Source organism: Plecotus auritus, assembly GCF_963455305.1.
Source record: "Plecotus auritus genome assembly, chromosome: 2".
NCBI lineage: Eukaryota > Metazoa > Chordata > Mammalia > Chiroptera > Vespertilionidae > Plecotus > Plecotus auritus.
In genome coordinates this window covers 184570894-184588175 of record NC_137771.1, presented here as the reverse complement: position 1 = coordinate 184588175, position 17282 = coordinate 184570894, and the positions used below count along the sequence as shown (strand labels likewise).

At 39.6% G+C, this 17282-nt stretch overlaps 1 protein-coding gene across 8 annotated transcripts in view; it reads left to right on the top strand.

The window, feature by feature from the left end:
• VPS8 (VPS8 subunit of CORVET complex) overlaps positions 1–17282 on the top strand; it is a 261243-nt gene that overhangs the window by 96525 nt on the left and 147436 nt on the right. For all 8 annotated transcript variants that reach the window (XM_080656453.1, XM_080656454.1, XM_080656450.1 and 5 more), the window contains 2 exons: positions 7893–7939; positions 16658–16880. In XM_080656453.1, the coding sequence (XP_080512579.1) occupies positions 7893–7939; positions 16658–16880 (270 nt within the window). The remainder of the gene's footprint in view (positions 1–7892; positions 7940–16657; positions 16881–17282) is intronic.

The following is a 17282-nucleotide window of genomic DNA, read 5'->3' as shown; positions in this document are numbered from 1 at the left end:
TCTATTTTTTAAAGAAATTTGGACATTTCCTTCAAATTTTCAAATTTATTGGCAAAAAGTTTGTCATGACATTTTTATATCCTTTTTATATCTGAAGAATCTATATTGATGTCATTTCTGTGATTCTTTATTTTGTTAATTTCTAATTTAATTCTGTTGTGGGCAGAGAACATACTTTGTATGACTTGAATCTTTTTGGAATATATATTAAATATATCTTTATTGATTTCAGAGAGGAATGGAGAGAGAGAGAAATATCATGATGAGAGAGAATCATTGAGTGGCTGCCTCCTGCATACCTCCTACTGGGGATTGAGCCCAAAATCTGGGAATGTGCCCTGACCAGGAATTGAACCATGATCTCCTGTTTCATAGGTCAATGCTCAACCACTGAGCCACACTGGTCAGGTGAATATATTTTTTAAATTGATTTTAAATGGATAATCCAATCGTGGTGATATCCCTACCTTGCTTTTTCCCACCTGCATTTAATCTTCCTTACTCTCTCCTTTTTTCCAAATGTAGAAAGAGAGAAACATTATTGTGAGAGAGGAACGTCAGTCGGTTGCCTCCTGTTTGTGTCACATCTGAGAATTAAACCCACAACCTGGGTATGTGCCCTGACTGGGACTCAAACCGAGATCCTTTGGTGCACAGGATGCCACTCAACCAACTGAGCCACACCAGCCAGGGATGACTTGAATATTTTTAAATTTAAAACTTGTTTTAGATCATAATATGTTTTATGATCTAAAATATATTACCTATTTTAGTAAGTGTTCTCTATACTTGAGAAAAATGTATATTCTGTTGCTGTTGGATAGAGTATTCCAAAAAAATGTCAATTTATAGTCTTATTTATGACTATTAGTTCATTATGTATCACTCTCATTATTGTCTTTGTATATAATCTTCAATCTTTTTTTTTTAATTTCTTTATTGATTAAGATATCACATATTTGTCCTCATCCCCCCATTCCCATCCCAAACCCCTCCCCACACATGCCTCCACCACCCTGTTGTCCGTGACCACTGGTTAGGCTTATATGCATGCATACAAGTCCTTTGGTTGGTTTCTCCCCCTAACCCCCACCCTCCCCTACCTTCCCTCTGAGGTTTGACAGTCTGATCGATGCTTCCCTGTCTCCGGGTCTGTTTTTGTTTATCAGTTTATGTTGTTCATTATTTCCCCTAGATGAATGAGATCATGTGATACTAGAAATACACTTATAAGAACCGAAAATGAGACAAGCAATAATGGTTATGCTGAGAGGCAAATGAGTCCGTCTGTAGTGAGTTTCTTTCTGGGCCAACAGTTCTTTTGGGTCCCAATTTCAATGTCAAACAGTTCCTTATGTGTACATGTCAGCGATGATATTTCAGTTCTGGATGGTGGACAGATGGTGGTAATGCAGGTCCGACCCTCTCTGGTTTGGTCCTGGGCAACCTGCTGCAACGCACAGCAGCTGACTGCTAGTATGGCAAGGTGTCGTCAGCGTCTTCCATCTCTGGACTGTTTCTCTTCTGTCTTCATGGCTGGAGCAGTCCTGTCAATTCCTCTCTGTTGCAGGAATCCACATGGTCTTGGAGTTGTTTTCCAAAAATATACAAACATATTCTCAACCAAAAGTTAATAAAGGAATCTTTTCTATAAATTTGACTTGGGATCCTTTTTCATTTTTTGCCCAACAAGCTTTGGCTTGTTTTGACACCATGTGTGTTTTTCATGGGTGTCTTGCTGTTAGCATTACCAATGAAAGTTAATTTTCTAAAGTAAAAATTTTCTAGATGTAATTTACTTACAGGATATTTTTCCTTACATGATATTCTTCTACTACCCCCCCTTTTTTGATTTAAATATTAGGAGGCTTTTGGAAATTTTATAATGTAGTCTTGATAGCTTTTAAATTTTAATTTTTTGCACTAAAATATGACTGCTATAGGTTCATTACATGTTACGCAATTTTACCTTGAGATGAACTACCAATAAAAATTTTAGTTAACACTTTAGGAACAGCTTTTTGTCCAGTACCATTAATTTTTCTAGAATATTCGCTTATTTCACTTAGCCAATTTAAATTAGTCTGAGAACTTGACTACTATTTTACTGTCAAATTTAATACTCTAACAACTATCTTATTTTACCCTGTAAATATTAGTGGAAAGGATTATTTGCCTTCTTGAGTAGGCCCTGAGCATTCCTGGTGCTAGGTTGGATTTAGATATCAAAAACCCACTTCCCCACACCATGGGTACAAGACAATTCAAACAAGTCTTGTTGCAGTGAAAGGGCAGCTGCTGTCGGCCAAGTCTCTGTCTGTTACCTGGGTCCCGATTTGAGCTGGGCATGGAAAGCGAAGCAGCCCTGGGGGCAGGAAACCTCCCTCAGAAGGGGTGAGGGTTCAGGCCCCTGCAAAGTTGGGGGGGTTAGGGTCTGTGCCCCACCTCTCTTGACCCCCAAGTTCTCTCCTGATGTTCCCTCTGTGACTGTGCCTGTCTTAGGTTGTTCCTTCCCTGATATAATCTTCAGTCTTGATTGGTATTCCATCTCTGAAGAATTTTAGAGAAAGTTTTTATTTATTTTTAAGTGGAAAGAGTGTCTTATGATATGTGATTACTTTCTGGTTTTCTGGTGTTGTGATTAGATAATGTTTTGTATAGTAATTCTACATTTTGGAGTTTATTTAGATTTTCTTTGTGGCCCAGTATATAGCCAGTTTTCATCGGTGTTCCGTGAACACTTGAAATATAGTGCTTGGTGTGTTTTCATAGAAAATAGTTTATCAATCAGATTTAAAAAATTAATTGTTAGATATTCTAAACACTTACCTATTTTTGTCCACCCAGTTCCTCATGAATTGTGAGAAATAAAGTGCTCTGTTAATAGTGTTATTTTCTCTGTTTTTCCTTCTATCATCTGCTTTATGAATATTGGTACTATATAATTTAGTACATACTGTATACAAGTTTGGCATATAGAAATAGGAAATTTATCTTTATCATGACCTATTTGTTCATTTAATGCCCTTGTAGTCTGAATCCTACTTTATCTGATAGAAAGATCACAATCCCTTGTATTTCTTTGCATGGTATACTTTTTGTCTATCATTCTATTTTCAGTCTTTGTGGATCACTTGGTATTTGTTTCTTGTTTACAACATGGTGTCAACATAAGAAACCTGTAGAGAATTTTTATAAGAGTTTATTTGAACCCAATTGATGACATGCTGGGAAGCAAGATCTCAAGTGCTAAAGAGAATGGCAGTTTTGCAGTTCCTTTTATACATTTGGGAAAAAGGAGAGAGTAAGGAAGATTAAATGCAGGTGGGAAAAAGCAAGGTGGGGGTATTGCCATGATTGGATTATAGGATTGTTAACAAGGTTATGTGCTCCGTTTGGGGTGGTTATGTTTCTAAGAGGTTCAAAAAAGAGACACTTCAAAGGTATGTTAACCTAGATGCACAAAAACAATGCATAGGGCTTGCGTAATGTAAACATAAACCTTTTATAGGGTTGGGCATGACTACCTACCATGACCTGACCAGTTAGGAATTTTTAATAGGATCACCCTGTCAGGTTACTTTTAGTTAGATTTATTACAGAGCCCCCCCCCCACCCCCACCCCCCGCCTTTATTTATTTATTTATTTATTTTGGCCATTGTTCACAATAGCATTGGGGATTTGCCTTTTGAGATTTCAGAGTTTTGCTTTTTCAAATTTAAATCTGAATATCTCAAGTGAGGTAAGCCAAAATTTTTATTTTTTTAAGAAAGGCTTTTACTACTTTATTTTTTTATTTGTTCATGTACTACTGATATTTAGGAATGTGTATTTAATTCCAAGGAATACCTTTATCATTATAGCATTACATAGTACCCTTGACTCTCTATTTCCTTGGACATTGTTCCTTGCTACGATAAAAATTAGCATGTCTTATTTTTCTTCTTCCTCCTTAACCCCTCCTCTATTACCAGATTTTAAATTATCTTAGTATTTACTTTTATAATGTTAAACATGCTTCTAGTTCCAATTTTAATTGTGAGCTTTAAAGGATATCTTTTAACTCTCCATTTACAAATGAAACCAGTGAATCTTTTCTACCTCTCCCACCTCCTTTTCTCTTTCTTCTTTCAGTTTGTCTTAATATAAATCTTTTCCTCATTGTCAGAGTGTGTTTTAAGCTTACTTTTGTAGTTAAATATAGTTCATGCTCATCACCAGTGCTTTTGCTAGAGTTTCCCTAGTCATTTCTTGGTTGCTGAAGCGGTTTCTTCAAGAAAGGCTCATGAGAACAATAGTCTTTGAGTTGTTGCATCTTCAAATTGTAGGTCTCTAGCTTTCATAGTGAAAAACATTTTGGCTTCCCTTAAGGATCTTGAAAATATTGCTCTATTATCTGGCATTGAATGCCACTGGGGGGAGATAAGAGGCTAGCAAGAACATTTTTGTTTTGTTTTGTTTTCAAAATTGATTAATCTCTTTTCCTGTCTGTTTCTTAATTTTTAGAATCCAGTAATTTTACTGCATTGAGTCTCCCTGTGAAATCATTCTAGGCTATTTTTTTTTTCTGGCATATGATGTGCCCTTTCAATATATAGATTTATGTCTCTCCCCCCCCCCCCCCAGGGAAACTTTCTTGAATTATCTTGAACTATTCATTTTGTTCCATTGTTTTAGTTTTCTTATTCAGGGATTCCAGTTCTTTCTCTTCCTGACTTTCTCCCACTCTCCCTCCCTCATTCCACCCTTCTCGCTCCCTCTCCAGTCTTCTCCCTCTTTCCCTCTCTCACTCCCTGACCTCCTCCTCCCCCACACACTAATACTTCACTCACTACTTAATTCTCTGCCCGCTGGATCTCACCCATCACTGTACTTACCATCTAATCAAGAAAAAAACACCTTTTTATTAAACATACCAATGATATCTTAATTGCTAAATCCAATAAACACTTTTCATATCTTACTCATTCTTAGTGCTCTTTTAAATATGATAATCACTCCTTTTTGAAATTATGTATCCTGTAGATATGTGTTCTGATTTTTAAACCACTGTGATTGTATCTGTGTTGGATTTTCTTTTCATTCTCTGACCATATCATAAATATTGGTTTTCCTTGTGATTTACTTCATTGTCTATTGATTTTTATCTCTATTTATTGTGGACAATTTGATTTACTGGTATATAGATTGTTTCCTCTCATGACTTAAAAATCTATAATTCTAACTCAGTTGTTTCTGATTACTATATCCAATTTCTTATTATTCAACATCTAAATAAGGATGTTCCTCAAATCTATAGCCAAAAACTACACCTACCTTTTTCCTTCTGACACCTCCTCCCATATTTTGTATTTTATGACATTGTTAGTCAACCATCCTTAAAATAGAAATTTAGGAGTTACTATACTAGTAGACTTCTCCCTATGCCTTCCAACCCGCAAGCAAGTTGTCACCAAGCTCTGTAGTTTACTTTATAAATAGTTCTTAATTCTGTTTGCACTGTTTTATGCCTGTTATCACTACCTAGTTTAGCCCTTGTTTCTTTCTTTGACCACTGTAGAGCCTTCCATCTTCAGTCTTGGTTTTCCAGTTCCTCTCATAAAATCACCAACCTGATCTCAAGCTATTAATCTGATGGTGTCACTCTCCATTCTCCCTGTAGTATATCCTTAGTACTAAGTACCAGGGTGGCACTTAATTCCTTATTTTATAGCTTTAATAATTTAAAAATATACTTTAATAATTTCTACCTGATAATTATATATGAAGTTTCAGCCATCTACCTATGCTGTTTGTAGATCTGCTGAGGTTCACTCATGATGCATTTTTTCATGAGGTGCTTTAAGTTTTCATTTTGAGTGCATTTGCAGTGGAGCTTTATCAGTAGGCCTTATTTTACCTGTGCTAAGCACTATCTCGGGAGAGATTCTGAATTTGCTTCTTTCAAGTGCCTCAGGAGTATCGTTTTTAAGGGTAATTTTTGTGTTAATTTCCTGTCTTGATTGTCCCATACTAAGGTGATAGTGTAAGTTCAAATCCCAAATCTACCTGCAGGTAAGGTCTTGATTCTTTCTTGGAGAAGACAAATTCACTCCTACCAAGTCCAGGCTGAGGCAGACAACCTTTCCTGTCATCTTCCTTTGTCTACAGGCAGATCCTGCTCCAAGCACCCCGCCCCTCCCCCCCCCCCCCCCCCCCCCCCCGCCCCAGTTTTCTTTCACAAAGGATGTAGCTTCAAGAATCCTGGTTTTAGCCAGTTCTTTTCTTCAATTTTTTATGTTGCAAGATTCTAAGACCTCAGCTTCTTTTTGAAATTAAATCACAAGCTCTTATGTGACCCCAACATTTATAGGACAGTCTAAGTTGACAGCTCAGGGCTTATTGCTTGGGTTTTCAGTTCCCTTTTCACTTTTAGACCCGGTTTTGGGAGCTCAACTGTACTTTTAAATTTTCCTCAGCATTTCTAGGGAGATTCTCCTTTCTCTCCCCTCTCCCTGGAGGTTATCTGGCCCACTATGTTCTTGTTCAGGGTTGAAATTTGATAAAGCTTTAACACTTTTTAAATGTATGATTTTTAGTTCTGTTTTTGAAGAATCTAAGTAGGATTTTGAATGTAACCATGAAGAATATTGATGATTAAAGGGGGCAGATAGGTGGGTTAGGAATAGCCCTATAATCCTTTCAGGATTATAGGTCCCTTATCTGATATTACTCTCAAATAAGCGTTCCTCAGTTTTCTTTTTTTGTCAAACAAGTGCTAGCATATAGCATTTTCTTCACATAGTGCCTTCTCTCGACTGATGGGATTTTTTTCCTCCTAATAACCCAGGCCTTCTAGGATTTTTTAAAAAAGAAAGCCATTTCTATGCAGCCAGCAGAAAATGAAAGAGTAGTGCTGAAATCTGATGCTTGGTTTTGTGACAATTTTCAGTCATAATAAGCTGTTTCTCCCTCAAACTGTTTCTCTTAAAAAGGCCAAAATTATGGGTTGCTATTCACTGGATATGAATCTATACATGATGAATTTAAAGCAATCAAAATATTATGAAATTGGGAAGTTAAAATAACTTAAAATAGCTAGTTTGTAAGATTATGACAAAATATGGACAACCTTCATTACCTGAGCTACCAACAGGACCAGTTATATCCTATTATCATTTGATGTATTTTATTCTGTGTTTTTTTCTTTGCAAATTTAGAAAATTGTGACATAAATACCCATTTTTATTTATTTATTTATTTTTTAAAAAATATATTTTATTGATTTTTTACAGAGAGGAAGGGAGAGAGATAGAGAGTTAGAAACATCGATGGGAGAGAAATATCAATCAGCTGCCTCCTGCACACCCCCTACTGGGGATGTGCCCGCAACCAAGGTACATGCCCTTGACTGGAATCGAACCTGGGACCCTTGAGTCCACAGGCCGACGCTCTATCCACTGAGCCAAACCGGTTAGGGCTAAATACACATTTTTAACCTAATGTTTATCATAAGGTTATTGTAAAGTCTTTATAAACTTGTAATATCTACATAATATTTTATTTAAACAGCAAATTTACTGTATTATATTCCCATGTAGTCTATTTAATTCTGATTTCTTCCTCCTGTCCTCCTTCTCCTGCCTCTGTACAGAAGTGAATACCTTAATGCATTATAATTTTTTTTCTTGAAAGTATTAGTGTACATTTTAGATAGAATTACTGTGTGAAAGTGTTTTCACATTTTTATGACTTTTGACACATAGTGCCAAATTATTTACGAAAAACATGGTATAAAGTTATATTCTCCCAGAAGTCTTAAACAGACCACTTTCATTTTATGTTGTGTCTAACCAGTGAGCCATTGGACAAATATATGATGCTAATGCTTTCTTTATGGTTTCTCTGACAGGATATGGTGCCTGTCATAGTTGATTACTGCCTTCTGCTACAGCGAAAGTGAGTATACATTGCCTGTCAGATTCAGTTATTTTGAACTCAGGTTTCCTCTTATATTATAATTTACTGGTATGAATTTGACTGGATAGGTTTAAAAATTTTTTTTAATACATTTTTATTGATTTCAGAGAGGAATGGAGAAGGAGAGAGATAGAAACATCAATGATGAAAGAGAATCATTGATTGGCTGCCTTGTGCATGCTTCCCACTGGGGATCAAGCTGCAACCCAGGCATGTGCCCTGGTTCATAGGTCAACGCTCAACCACTGAGCCGCACTGGCCAGGCATAAAATTTAATTTACAGAAATTTGATTCTTTTATAATTTGCAGTCCATTGCTGGGGTGGGTGCTAATATCCCACCAAGAGACTCAGGGGAGACCCATTTATACTTAAAAATTCTTTTATATTGTAAAATCCTTTTTATGGCAGGAATCACACTATTTTTTTCTCTGTACGGCATTCCAGTCAATGTGTTATGCACATCTTTTTTTGGTTAAAATTTAGCTTTTCATTAATTCTTTAAAATCAGGAATGACAATCAGAAATTGTTTTTGAAGACCTGTACTTTTATTTTCATAATTTGGTCTCTGTTCCACAATTTCCTCTTTTAAAAAAAATTCTTTATTGTTTAAAGTATTACATATAGTATTACATATGTCTCCTTTTTTCTCCATTGACCTCTTCCTGGCCACTCTCACCACCCCCCCAGCACATGCCCTCAACCCCACTAGTGTCTGTGTCCATTGCTTATGTGTATATGCATACATCCAAGTCCTTTGGATGATCTCTTCCCCCTCACCCCCTCCCCTGCCTTCCCTCTGAAGTTTGACCGTCTGTTCGATGCTTCTATGTCTCTGGCTCTATTTTTGTTCATCAGTTTATGTTAGTTCATTAAATTCCACAAATGAGTGACATCCCTCTCACAATCCAGGACTACTGGCTCCCAACTGCTTGCCTGCCTGTCTGCCTGATTGCCCCTAACTGCTTCTGCCTGCCAGCCTGATCAACCCCTAACCACTCCCTGCCACCTTGATTGACGCCTAACTGCTTCCCTGCCGGCCCGATTGGCCCAACTGTTCTCCCCTGCCAGCCCGGTCATCCTCAACTGCCCTCCCCTGCAGGCCTGGTCACCCCCAACTGCCCTCCCCTGCCAGCCTGGTTGCCCCCAACTGCCCTCCCCTGCCGGCCTGGTTGCCCCCAACTGCCCTCCCCTGCTGGCCTGATTACCCCCAACTGCCCTCCCCTGCAGGCCCTGTCACTCCCAACTGCCCTCCCCTGCAGGCCTGATAGCCCCCAACTGCCCTTCCCTGCAGGCCTCATCCCTCCAACTACCATCCCCTGCAGGCCTCCCCCCCCCCAACTACCCTCCCCTGCAGGCCTGGTCCCCCCCAGCTGCCCTCCCCTGCCGGCCTGGTTGCCCCTAACTGCCCTCCCCTGCCAGCCTGGTCACCCCTAACTGCCCTCTCCTGCAGGTCAGGTCACCCCCAACTGCCCTCCCCTGCCAGCTTGGTCCCCCCCAAATGCCCTCCCCTGCCGGCCTGGTTGCCCCCAACTGCCCTCCTCTGCTGGCCTGGTCACCCCTAACTGCCCTCCCCTGCTGGCCTGATTGCCTACAACTGCCCTCCCCTGCCAGCCATCTTTTGGCAGCCATCTTGTGACCACATGGGAGTGGCCATCTTATGTGAGGGTGTGATGGTCAATTTGCATATTACCTCTTTATTATATAGGATATGAACTAAAATGATTTATGTTAACCATTATATGCCATTAACGTCTGTATACGCAAGCGGTGGACCTTTCCCACACACCACACGTGTCTGTAAAAAACAATGTTTTCCCTAAGTGGCAGCCCTGACCAACTTTAAAATCAGTTTTTGTGAGAATTTTCAGCTGAAAATATTCAAGAACACCCAAATTGTGAATAATATATTTATTTTTATAATATCATTGCAAATTGATTTTTTAAATTAAATTCAAATTATCGTGGCATGTGGGGATGGTTCCATTTTGGATGCATGGCAGTTAATTGGTTAAATCTATAGGGAACCTGAAGTGGTATTTCGATAGGGCATTTGGTCAGTCTTGTTCAACATCAGGATTATTGTTTGAGAAACAGAAAGATTTTAATTATCAAGAATGGTTGAGGAACTCGATGTTTTGGATGCTGTTTTATTTATTTACTGGAGGCCTGGCCCATGAAATTCATGTGCGGGAACGGTCCCTAGGCTTGGCCTGTGATCAGGGCCATCTTCTCCAGTTGCCTGCAGTCGGCCCCGCCCCCTGCCGCCACCCACCTCCAGTGCCCCCTTTGCTGTTGGCGTTGGGAGCCTGTTGGCCGGGGAAAGGGACCAAGAGGTGGTCAGTGTGCCTTATAGTGACTGCTTGAGCGGTCATTCTGGTTGTTTCGCCGTTAGGGTCAATTTGCATGTTACCCTTTTATTATATAGGATTTTTAATAATTGCATGTTAAAATTTTAAACACCAAAACTATTGGGGGGGGGGATGTGCCTCTAGTTTTATGACAGCTCTATTGAGATATAATTCACGTACTGTAAAATTCACCCTTTTAAATATACACTTCAGTGGTTTTTAATATAGTTAATGAGTTCTGCAATCATCACCACAATTAAGCCGTGCCTTTTTAAAGGAAATCTTTATAATTTGTGATGTTTGTATCCAAAAACAGAGCATTTTGAACATTCTTTCTTTCTTTCTTTTTTTTTTTTAATATATCTTATTGATATTTTACAGAGAGGAAGGGAGAGGGATAGAGAGCTAGAAACATCGATGAGAGAGAAACATCGATCAGCTGCCTCCTGCACACCCCCCACTGGGGATGTGCCCGCAACCAAGGTACATGCCCTTGACCGGAATCGAACCCGGGACCCTTCAGTCCGCAGGCCGACGCTCTAGCCACTGAGCCAAACTGGTTTCGGCTTGAACATACTTTCTTTTTCTTTCTTTCTTTCTTTTTTTTTTTTAAATAAATCTTTATTCAGATTATTACAATTATTTCTCCTTTTTCCCCCCATAGCTCCCCTCCACCCATTTCCCACCCCACCTTCTGCCCTTACCTCCCCCCACTGTCCTCATCCATAGGTGTATGATTTTTGTCCATTCTCTTCATGAACCCCCCATACCCCTTTCCCCCTGAGAATTATCAGTCCACTCCCTTTCTATGCCCCTGATTCTATTATATTCACCAGATTATTCTGTTCCTCAGGTTTTTAATTCACTTGATTTTTAGGTTCGCTTGTTGATAGATATGTATTTGTTGTTCATAATTTTTATCTTTACTTTTTTCTTCTTCCTCTTCTTTAAGAATACCTTTCAGCATTTCATATAATACTGGTTTGGTGGTGATGAACTCCTTCAGCTTTTTCTTATCTGTGAAGCTCTTTATCTGCCCTTCAATTCTGAATGATAGCTTTGCTGGGTAGAGTAATCTTGGTTGTAGGTTCTTGCTATTCATCACATTGAAAATTTCTTGCCACTCCCGTCTGGCCTGCATAGTTTCTGTTGAGAAATCAGCTGACAGTCGTATGGGTGCTCCCTTGTAGAAAATTAACTGTTTTTCTCTTGCTGCTTTTAATATTCTCTCTTTGTCTTTTGCTCTTGGCATTTTAATTATGATGTGTCTTGGTGTGGTCCTCTTTGGATTCCTTTTGTTTGGGGTTCTGTGGGCTTCCTGGACTTGTAAGTCTATTTCTTTCACCAGGTGGGGGAAGTTTTCGGTCATTATTTCTTCCAATAGGTTTTCAGTATCTTGCTCTCTCTCTTCTTCTGGCACCCCCATAATTCTGATGTTGGTACGCTTGAAGTTGTCCCAGTCTTCTTACATTATCTTCAACTTTTTGGATTTTTTTTTTTGCTTTTTGCTTTTTCGGTTGAGTGTTTTTTGCTTCTTTGTATTTCAATTCTTTGACTTGATTCTTGGGTTCCTCTATTCTGTTTCTGGGTCTCTGTATAATATTTTTTATTTCAGTCAGTGTATGTTTAATTTCTAGTTGGTTTTTTTTCATATCTTCGAGGGTCTCATTATATTTATCGGCCTTTTCTAGGATATTCTTGAAAAGCCTTATAACTGTGGTTTTGAATTCTATATCCAGTCGTTTGTTTTCCTCCATTTCTTTCGTTTGTGATCTGATTCTTTGACCCCGCATTTTCATTGATTCCCTGAGTTGGTAAGGTATATATTTGTGCTAGGTTTCCAATATGGCCCAGTGGGTCTGCTTCCCCAGTTAACCTGAGGTGGACACTCTTGGTGCACCCCTTTGTGGACTGTGTGTACAGCCTTGTTGTAATTAAGTCTTTATTGTTGTTGGTATCACTGGGAAGAATTGACCTCCGGGCCAGTTGGCTGTAAGGATCAGCTGTGTCTATGCTGGGAGAAGTTCGGTGCTGGAGACAGCCTTATAGGATTAGACTTGCCAAATTGCAATAGCCTCTGTGCTCAGCTTGGATGGGGTGGAGTCTCAGTTTTGGCTTCCTGTCAGCCTTGCCCTTGTGCGCATGTGCGCTTTCAGTCCTCCGCCTTCCCCAGCTCGAGTCTCCGCCTGAGAGTCCAGACTCCCCCCATAAGAGCATGGGTCCCCAGGGGCTCGCCTGGAACTGGGGTTCACTGCAGTCAGAACTGGGGCTCAGTGCCGTCAGGAGCCTCTGACTCCCTTTCACTAGAAAGCCTGTGGCAACCTCCGCAGCCTTTGTGCACACTGGCACGTGCGCGTGCGCACTTTCAGTCCTCCGCCTTCCCCGGCTCCCGAGTCTCCGCCCGAGAGTCCAGACTCCCCCCACAAGAGCGTGGGTCCCCAGGGGCTCGCCTGGAACTGGGGTTCAGTGCAGTCAGAACTGGGGCTCAGTGCAGTCAGAATCCTCTGACTCCCTTCCACTAGGGAAAGCCTGTGGCAACCTCCGCAGCCTTTGTGCGCACTGACCCATGTGCACCTTCAGACTTCTGCCTTTCCCAGCTCGTGTCTCTGCCCGAGAGTCCAGACTCCCCCCGTAAGAGCGTGGGTCCCCAGGGGTTCGCCCGGAACTGGGTTTCAGTGCTGTCAGAACTGGGGTTCAGTGCGGTCGGAGGCTTCCTTCCCCCTTCCGCCAGAGAAAGTCAGCCAGGCTCTCAGCCGCCCTTCCTCTCTGCGCGCACAAAGCCCCTTTGCCGTACCTCCAATTCTCTGTGAGCTTTCCTCTTTCCTTTTAGTTGTAGAATTTTCACTCAGCCAGCTTTCCTGTGGTTCTGGATGGTGTCCGTTCTGTCTTTTAGTTGTAGTTTTGAAATTGTTGTGCGAGGCAGCAGTTTAGGTGTTTACCTATGCCGCCATCTTGGTTTCATTGAACATACTTTCTTAAAGTTCATTTGGACTTTGCTTTTACTTTTATAAATAAAGAGACCAGCCCAAATCACCTTTAGATTTATTATCCCACTTATATTTAGTGGGGATATATTTATTTCATTCTTGTTATAGGTTTAGTATAGATTGTCAAGCATGAGGATTGATGCTCTTGCTCCCTTCAGACAGTTTCTGAATTTACAATTATCATCAAAACTGAGTTCTTCACTTTTTTTGAATTATAAAATTAATAGTGCACAATGTGAATTTAGCCATTTCCTCTATCAGTTTGAAGTTATGAATGGTAAACTCCAAATAATACTTTAATATGCGTTTTAATATAAAGTGAGGTTATGCAGAAAGAAGACCTCTCCTATGACCTATTATTCAGAATGGATGTTCTGTTATACTGGCTTTAGGGAGGCTAAGCTAGAAGTGATAAATAGCAGTTTTGAAATTAGCCCTTCCTGTACAGAGAGTTGGCACCAGGAATATAATGCCAAATATAGACAGAAAGACAAGAGCTAAAAACTCATTTTGTATGTACTTCTTTCTCCCTCCTTCCCAGAATGATGAGAACATGTCTTAGAATTTTGTTTTATTTTTATTTTAAGCTAGAAATGTAGGTAGGAATTGCTGAGTTTTAGTTTTCTTACCTCTTTATTATAGCATCTGACTGGTTAAGAAAGAAACTTAGTTTTGCCATTAATCTTACAGCATTGCATGCTGCTGTGTGTCACAGAAGTGCCGTGTTTGTCAACGTTTAGGCTCTGTTTACTGAATTTTTAGCTCTTTAATTCTCCTCCCCAGGGCTTTTGTGCTGAACTAAAATATATAATTATCTTCCCTGGCATGTTGTTTTTAACAACACATTGCAGAGTGCAAGCACTGGCAAATCTGACATTTTCTTTAAATTCATTAGAGTTACTCTCACTTTATGTTTCTTACAGTAAAGCTTCATTAATTTCAGTTTCTTTTACTTGGCTAGTAATTTGTAATCACAAAAATGTGATGGATTATTGACTCAAATGAAACTAACATGAAAAATACTCTGATAAATATGAAGTGAAGGGGGAAATGAGGCAGAAATTACATTTGTGGATATGAAATAAAAAGGATATGGACCCCCCTTCTCCCTTCCCTCCACATCCAGGATATTGCAAATACTGTTTATTGAAAAGTGGCTGTGGTTCTGATGAGTTGCAGCCAGTCTGTTTATTGTCTGCCCCTTCCAGGACTTCAAATGGGACAAGACCCTATCCCATTCCTTTCAGAATCTGTCCTGGCCTTTTTGTGGAATTTGTCATGAGAGTCCACACCTGTGGATGAACCATTTACACTTTTCACAATTGACATGATACACATCTAAAGAGATTATACATTTAGTAAATAAAGAATACTAACAGGTATATGGGATTAGCATAGTTTTTGTATTTTTTTTTAAAAAGGAATGACCCCAGCCAGTGTAGCTCAGTGATTGAGTGTCAACCTGTGAACTAGGAAGTCACGTGGTTTGATTCTGGTCAGGGCACATGCCCAGGTTGCAGGCTTGATCCCCAGTGTGGGACTTGCAGGAGGCAGCCAATGACTCTCTCTCATCATTGATGTTTCTATCTCTCCCTCCCTCTCCTTTTCTCTCTAAAATCAATAAAATATTTTTAAAAAATGGAATGAATGAATTAGTGAATAATTCAGAGCAATACAATGCATAAATGAAAACTTGGAAAACATTTAATTTTGTCAGCCATCAGAGAATTGAAAACAGTGATGTTGTTTAATTTATACTTATTAAATTATCTGGGGGGGGGTGGGAACAGTTGTCTGGTGAAACTGGTATTATTATACACTAGTGTCCCAGTGCATGAAGTTCGTGCATGGTGGGGGGGGGGCGCTGTTTCTCAGCCCGGCCTGCACCCTCTCCAATCTGGGACCCCTTGGGGGATATCTGTCAGTTTAGGCCCCCAACTGCTCCCCCTTGCTGGCCTGATTGTCCCCAACTGCCCCCCCCACCCCCGCTGGCCTGCTTGCCCCCAACTGCCCCCCCACCAGCCTCCTCACCCCCCAATTGCCCCCCTGCCTACCTGCTCGCCCCCAACTGCATCCCCCTGCCGGCCTGCTTGCCCCCAACTGCCCCCCATGTCAGCCTGCTTGCCCCAACTGCCCCCCCCCCCCACCGCCTGCCGGCCTGCTCACCCCTAACTGCCTCTGCCTCGGCCCCGCCATCATGGTTTTGGCTTTGTCCGGGAGGTCTCCTGGTCTAATTAGCATATTACCCTTTTATTAGTATAGATTGCTGGTAGCAGTGTAAACTGGTACTTTGGTGCTTTTTGAAGATAATTTAGTAATACATTTCAAGTGCCACACAATTTTTTTCTTTTAACTAGAGATAGAATTCTAAAAGAAGTATGACTAGGGCATTAAGCTCCCCAGATGGGAAAGTCTATATATGTAGATGTTCATTGTGGCATCTCTCATAATAATAAAATTCTGGAAATAAGTGATAAAACCATCAATACAAGGATAGTTAAGGAAATTCTGCTGTTTTAGCATATCGAACCAGTGTGAGTTAGGATGGTCATTTTAAAAGTAGGTAGCAACTTAGAATAATGCTTATATAATGTTACATGAAAATAATTTTAAAAAAATAGAATTTAGAATTATACCTATAAAGGGAAAACTAAAAATATTAATGGACTATTTGCAGAAGTAATATGAATGAGTGGATAAAATATAATTATTGAGTATAGCGGCACTTAGATTAATTTTAAAAATTTGTTTTTGCAATAAAATTATTTACAGACATATTTTTTAAGTATTGTACATTTTCTACTTCTACTATCTATCATCGCTGCCTAACCCCCTTTGGGAAGCCAACGTTAAGAACTAGGTAAAGAAGCAAGTTGCCTCTGAAGATCAGCTAGGAATAATTATTTTCCATAGAAGAGGGAGAGATAACTTCTGAATAGTCCTTTTTGATTTTTTCCTATTTCATCATATTCACTACACTATCTGCTCCCATGTGTCATTGTCTTTCCGATGCAGTGTGCCATAATAGACTCAGGATTTAGGCGGGAAGGCTGAGTTCCCATTCTGACTCTATCACTTGTCAGCTATGTGCCTTTTAGCAAATAATTTAACTTACTCAACTTTTTTTATTTGTAAAATAAGTATTGGGAGAATTAAGATGATAGACACACACACACACACACACGTGTGTGTGTATACATATATTAAGATTTGCATAATATAAAGCCCCATGCAAATATTGTTACTGTTTTTAATAAATTTGTAAGTTGAAATAGAAAAAAGAGGATATATTTAGCAGACTGGATTTAATGGATGTTTAGAATGTTCCTAAAAGTTTGTGTGTCTTTTTCTTTGTTATAGAGATCTTTTATTTAGCCAGATGTATGACAAATTAAGTGAGAATTCAGTGGCCAAAGGAGTGTTTTTGGAGTGCCTTGAGCCATATATTTTAAGTGATAAATTGGTGGGGATCACACCCCAGGTAATGAAAGACTTGATTGTTCATTTCCAAGATAAAAAGTTAATGGAAAATGTGGAAGCTCTCATTGTACATATGGATATCACCAGCTTAGATATTCAGCAGGTGAGTTTATAGATAGTCTACTAACTTATAGAATAAACATCATTCCTTTATTGATTATACAGGGTGGGGCAAATGTAGGTTTACAGTTATATGTGAAACAGTTTATTCCTGTATTATTTCCCACACAAATAACTATAAACCTACTTTTGCTCATCCCTGACTGATTGGACCTCACTCTGCCGTCAACCCTGGTTACTTACTGAGCACTCTTGGTATGATGTCTTATAAACTTCTATTTGTCAACATGTTTCTTAGGACTGTTCTTTATTGACTGGCCCTTCTTTATCTGATTTTTCACGACTACAGTTTTCATCCTGAAAGTCTATTTCAACTGAATACTTTCACATGAATAATAAAATATTTTTACTTTAAGAGTATGGTGCTATTTTTTAAAAATAAAAG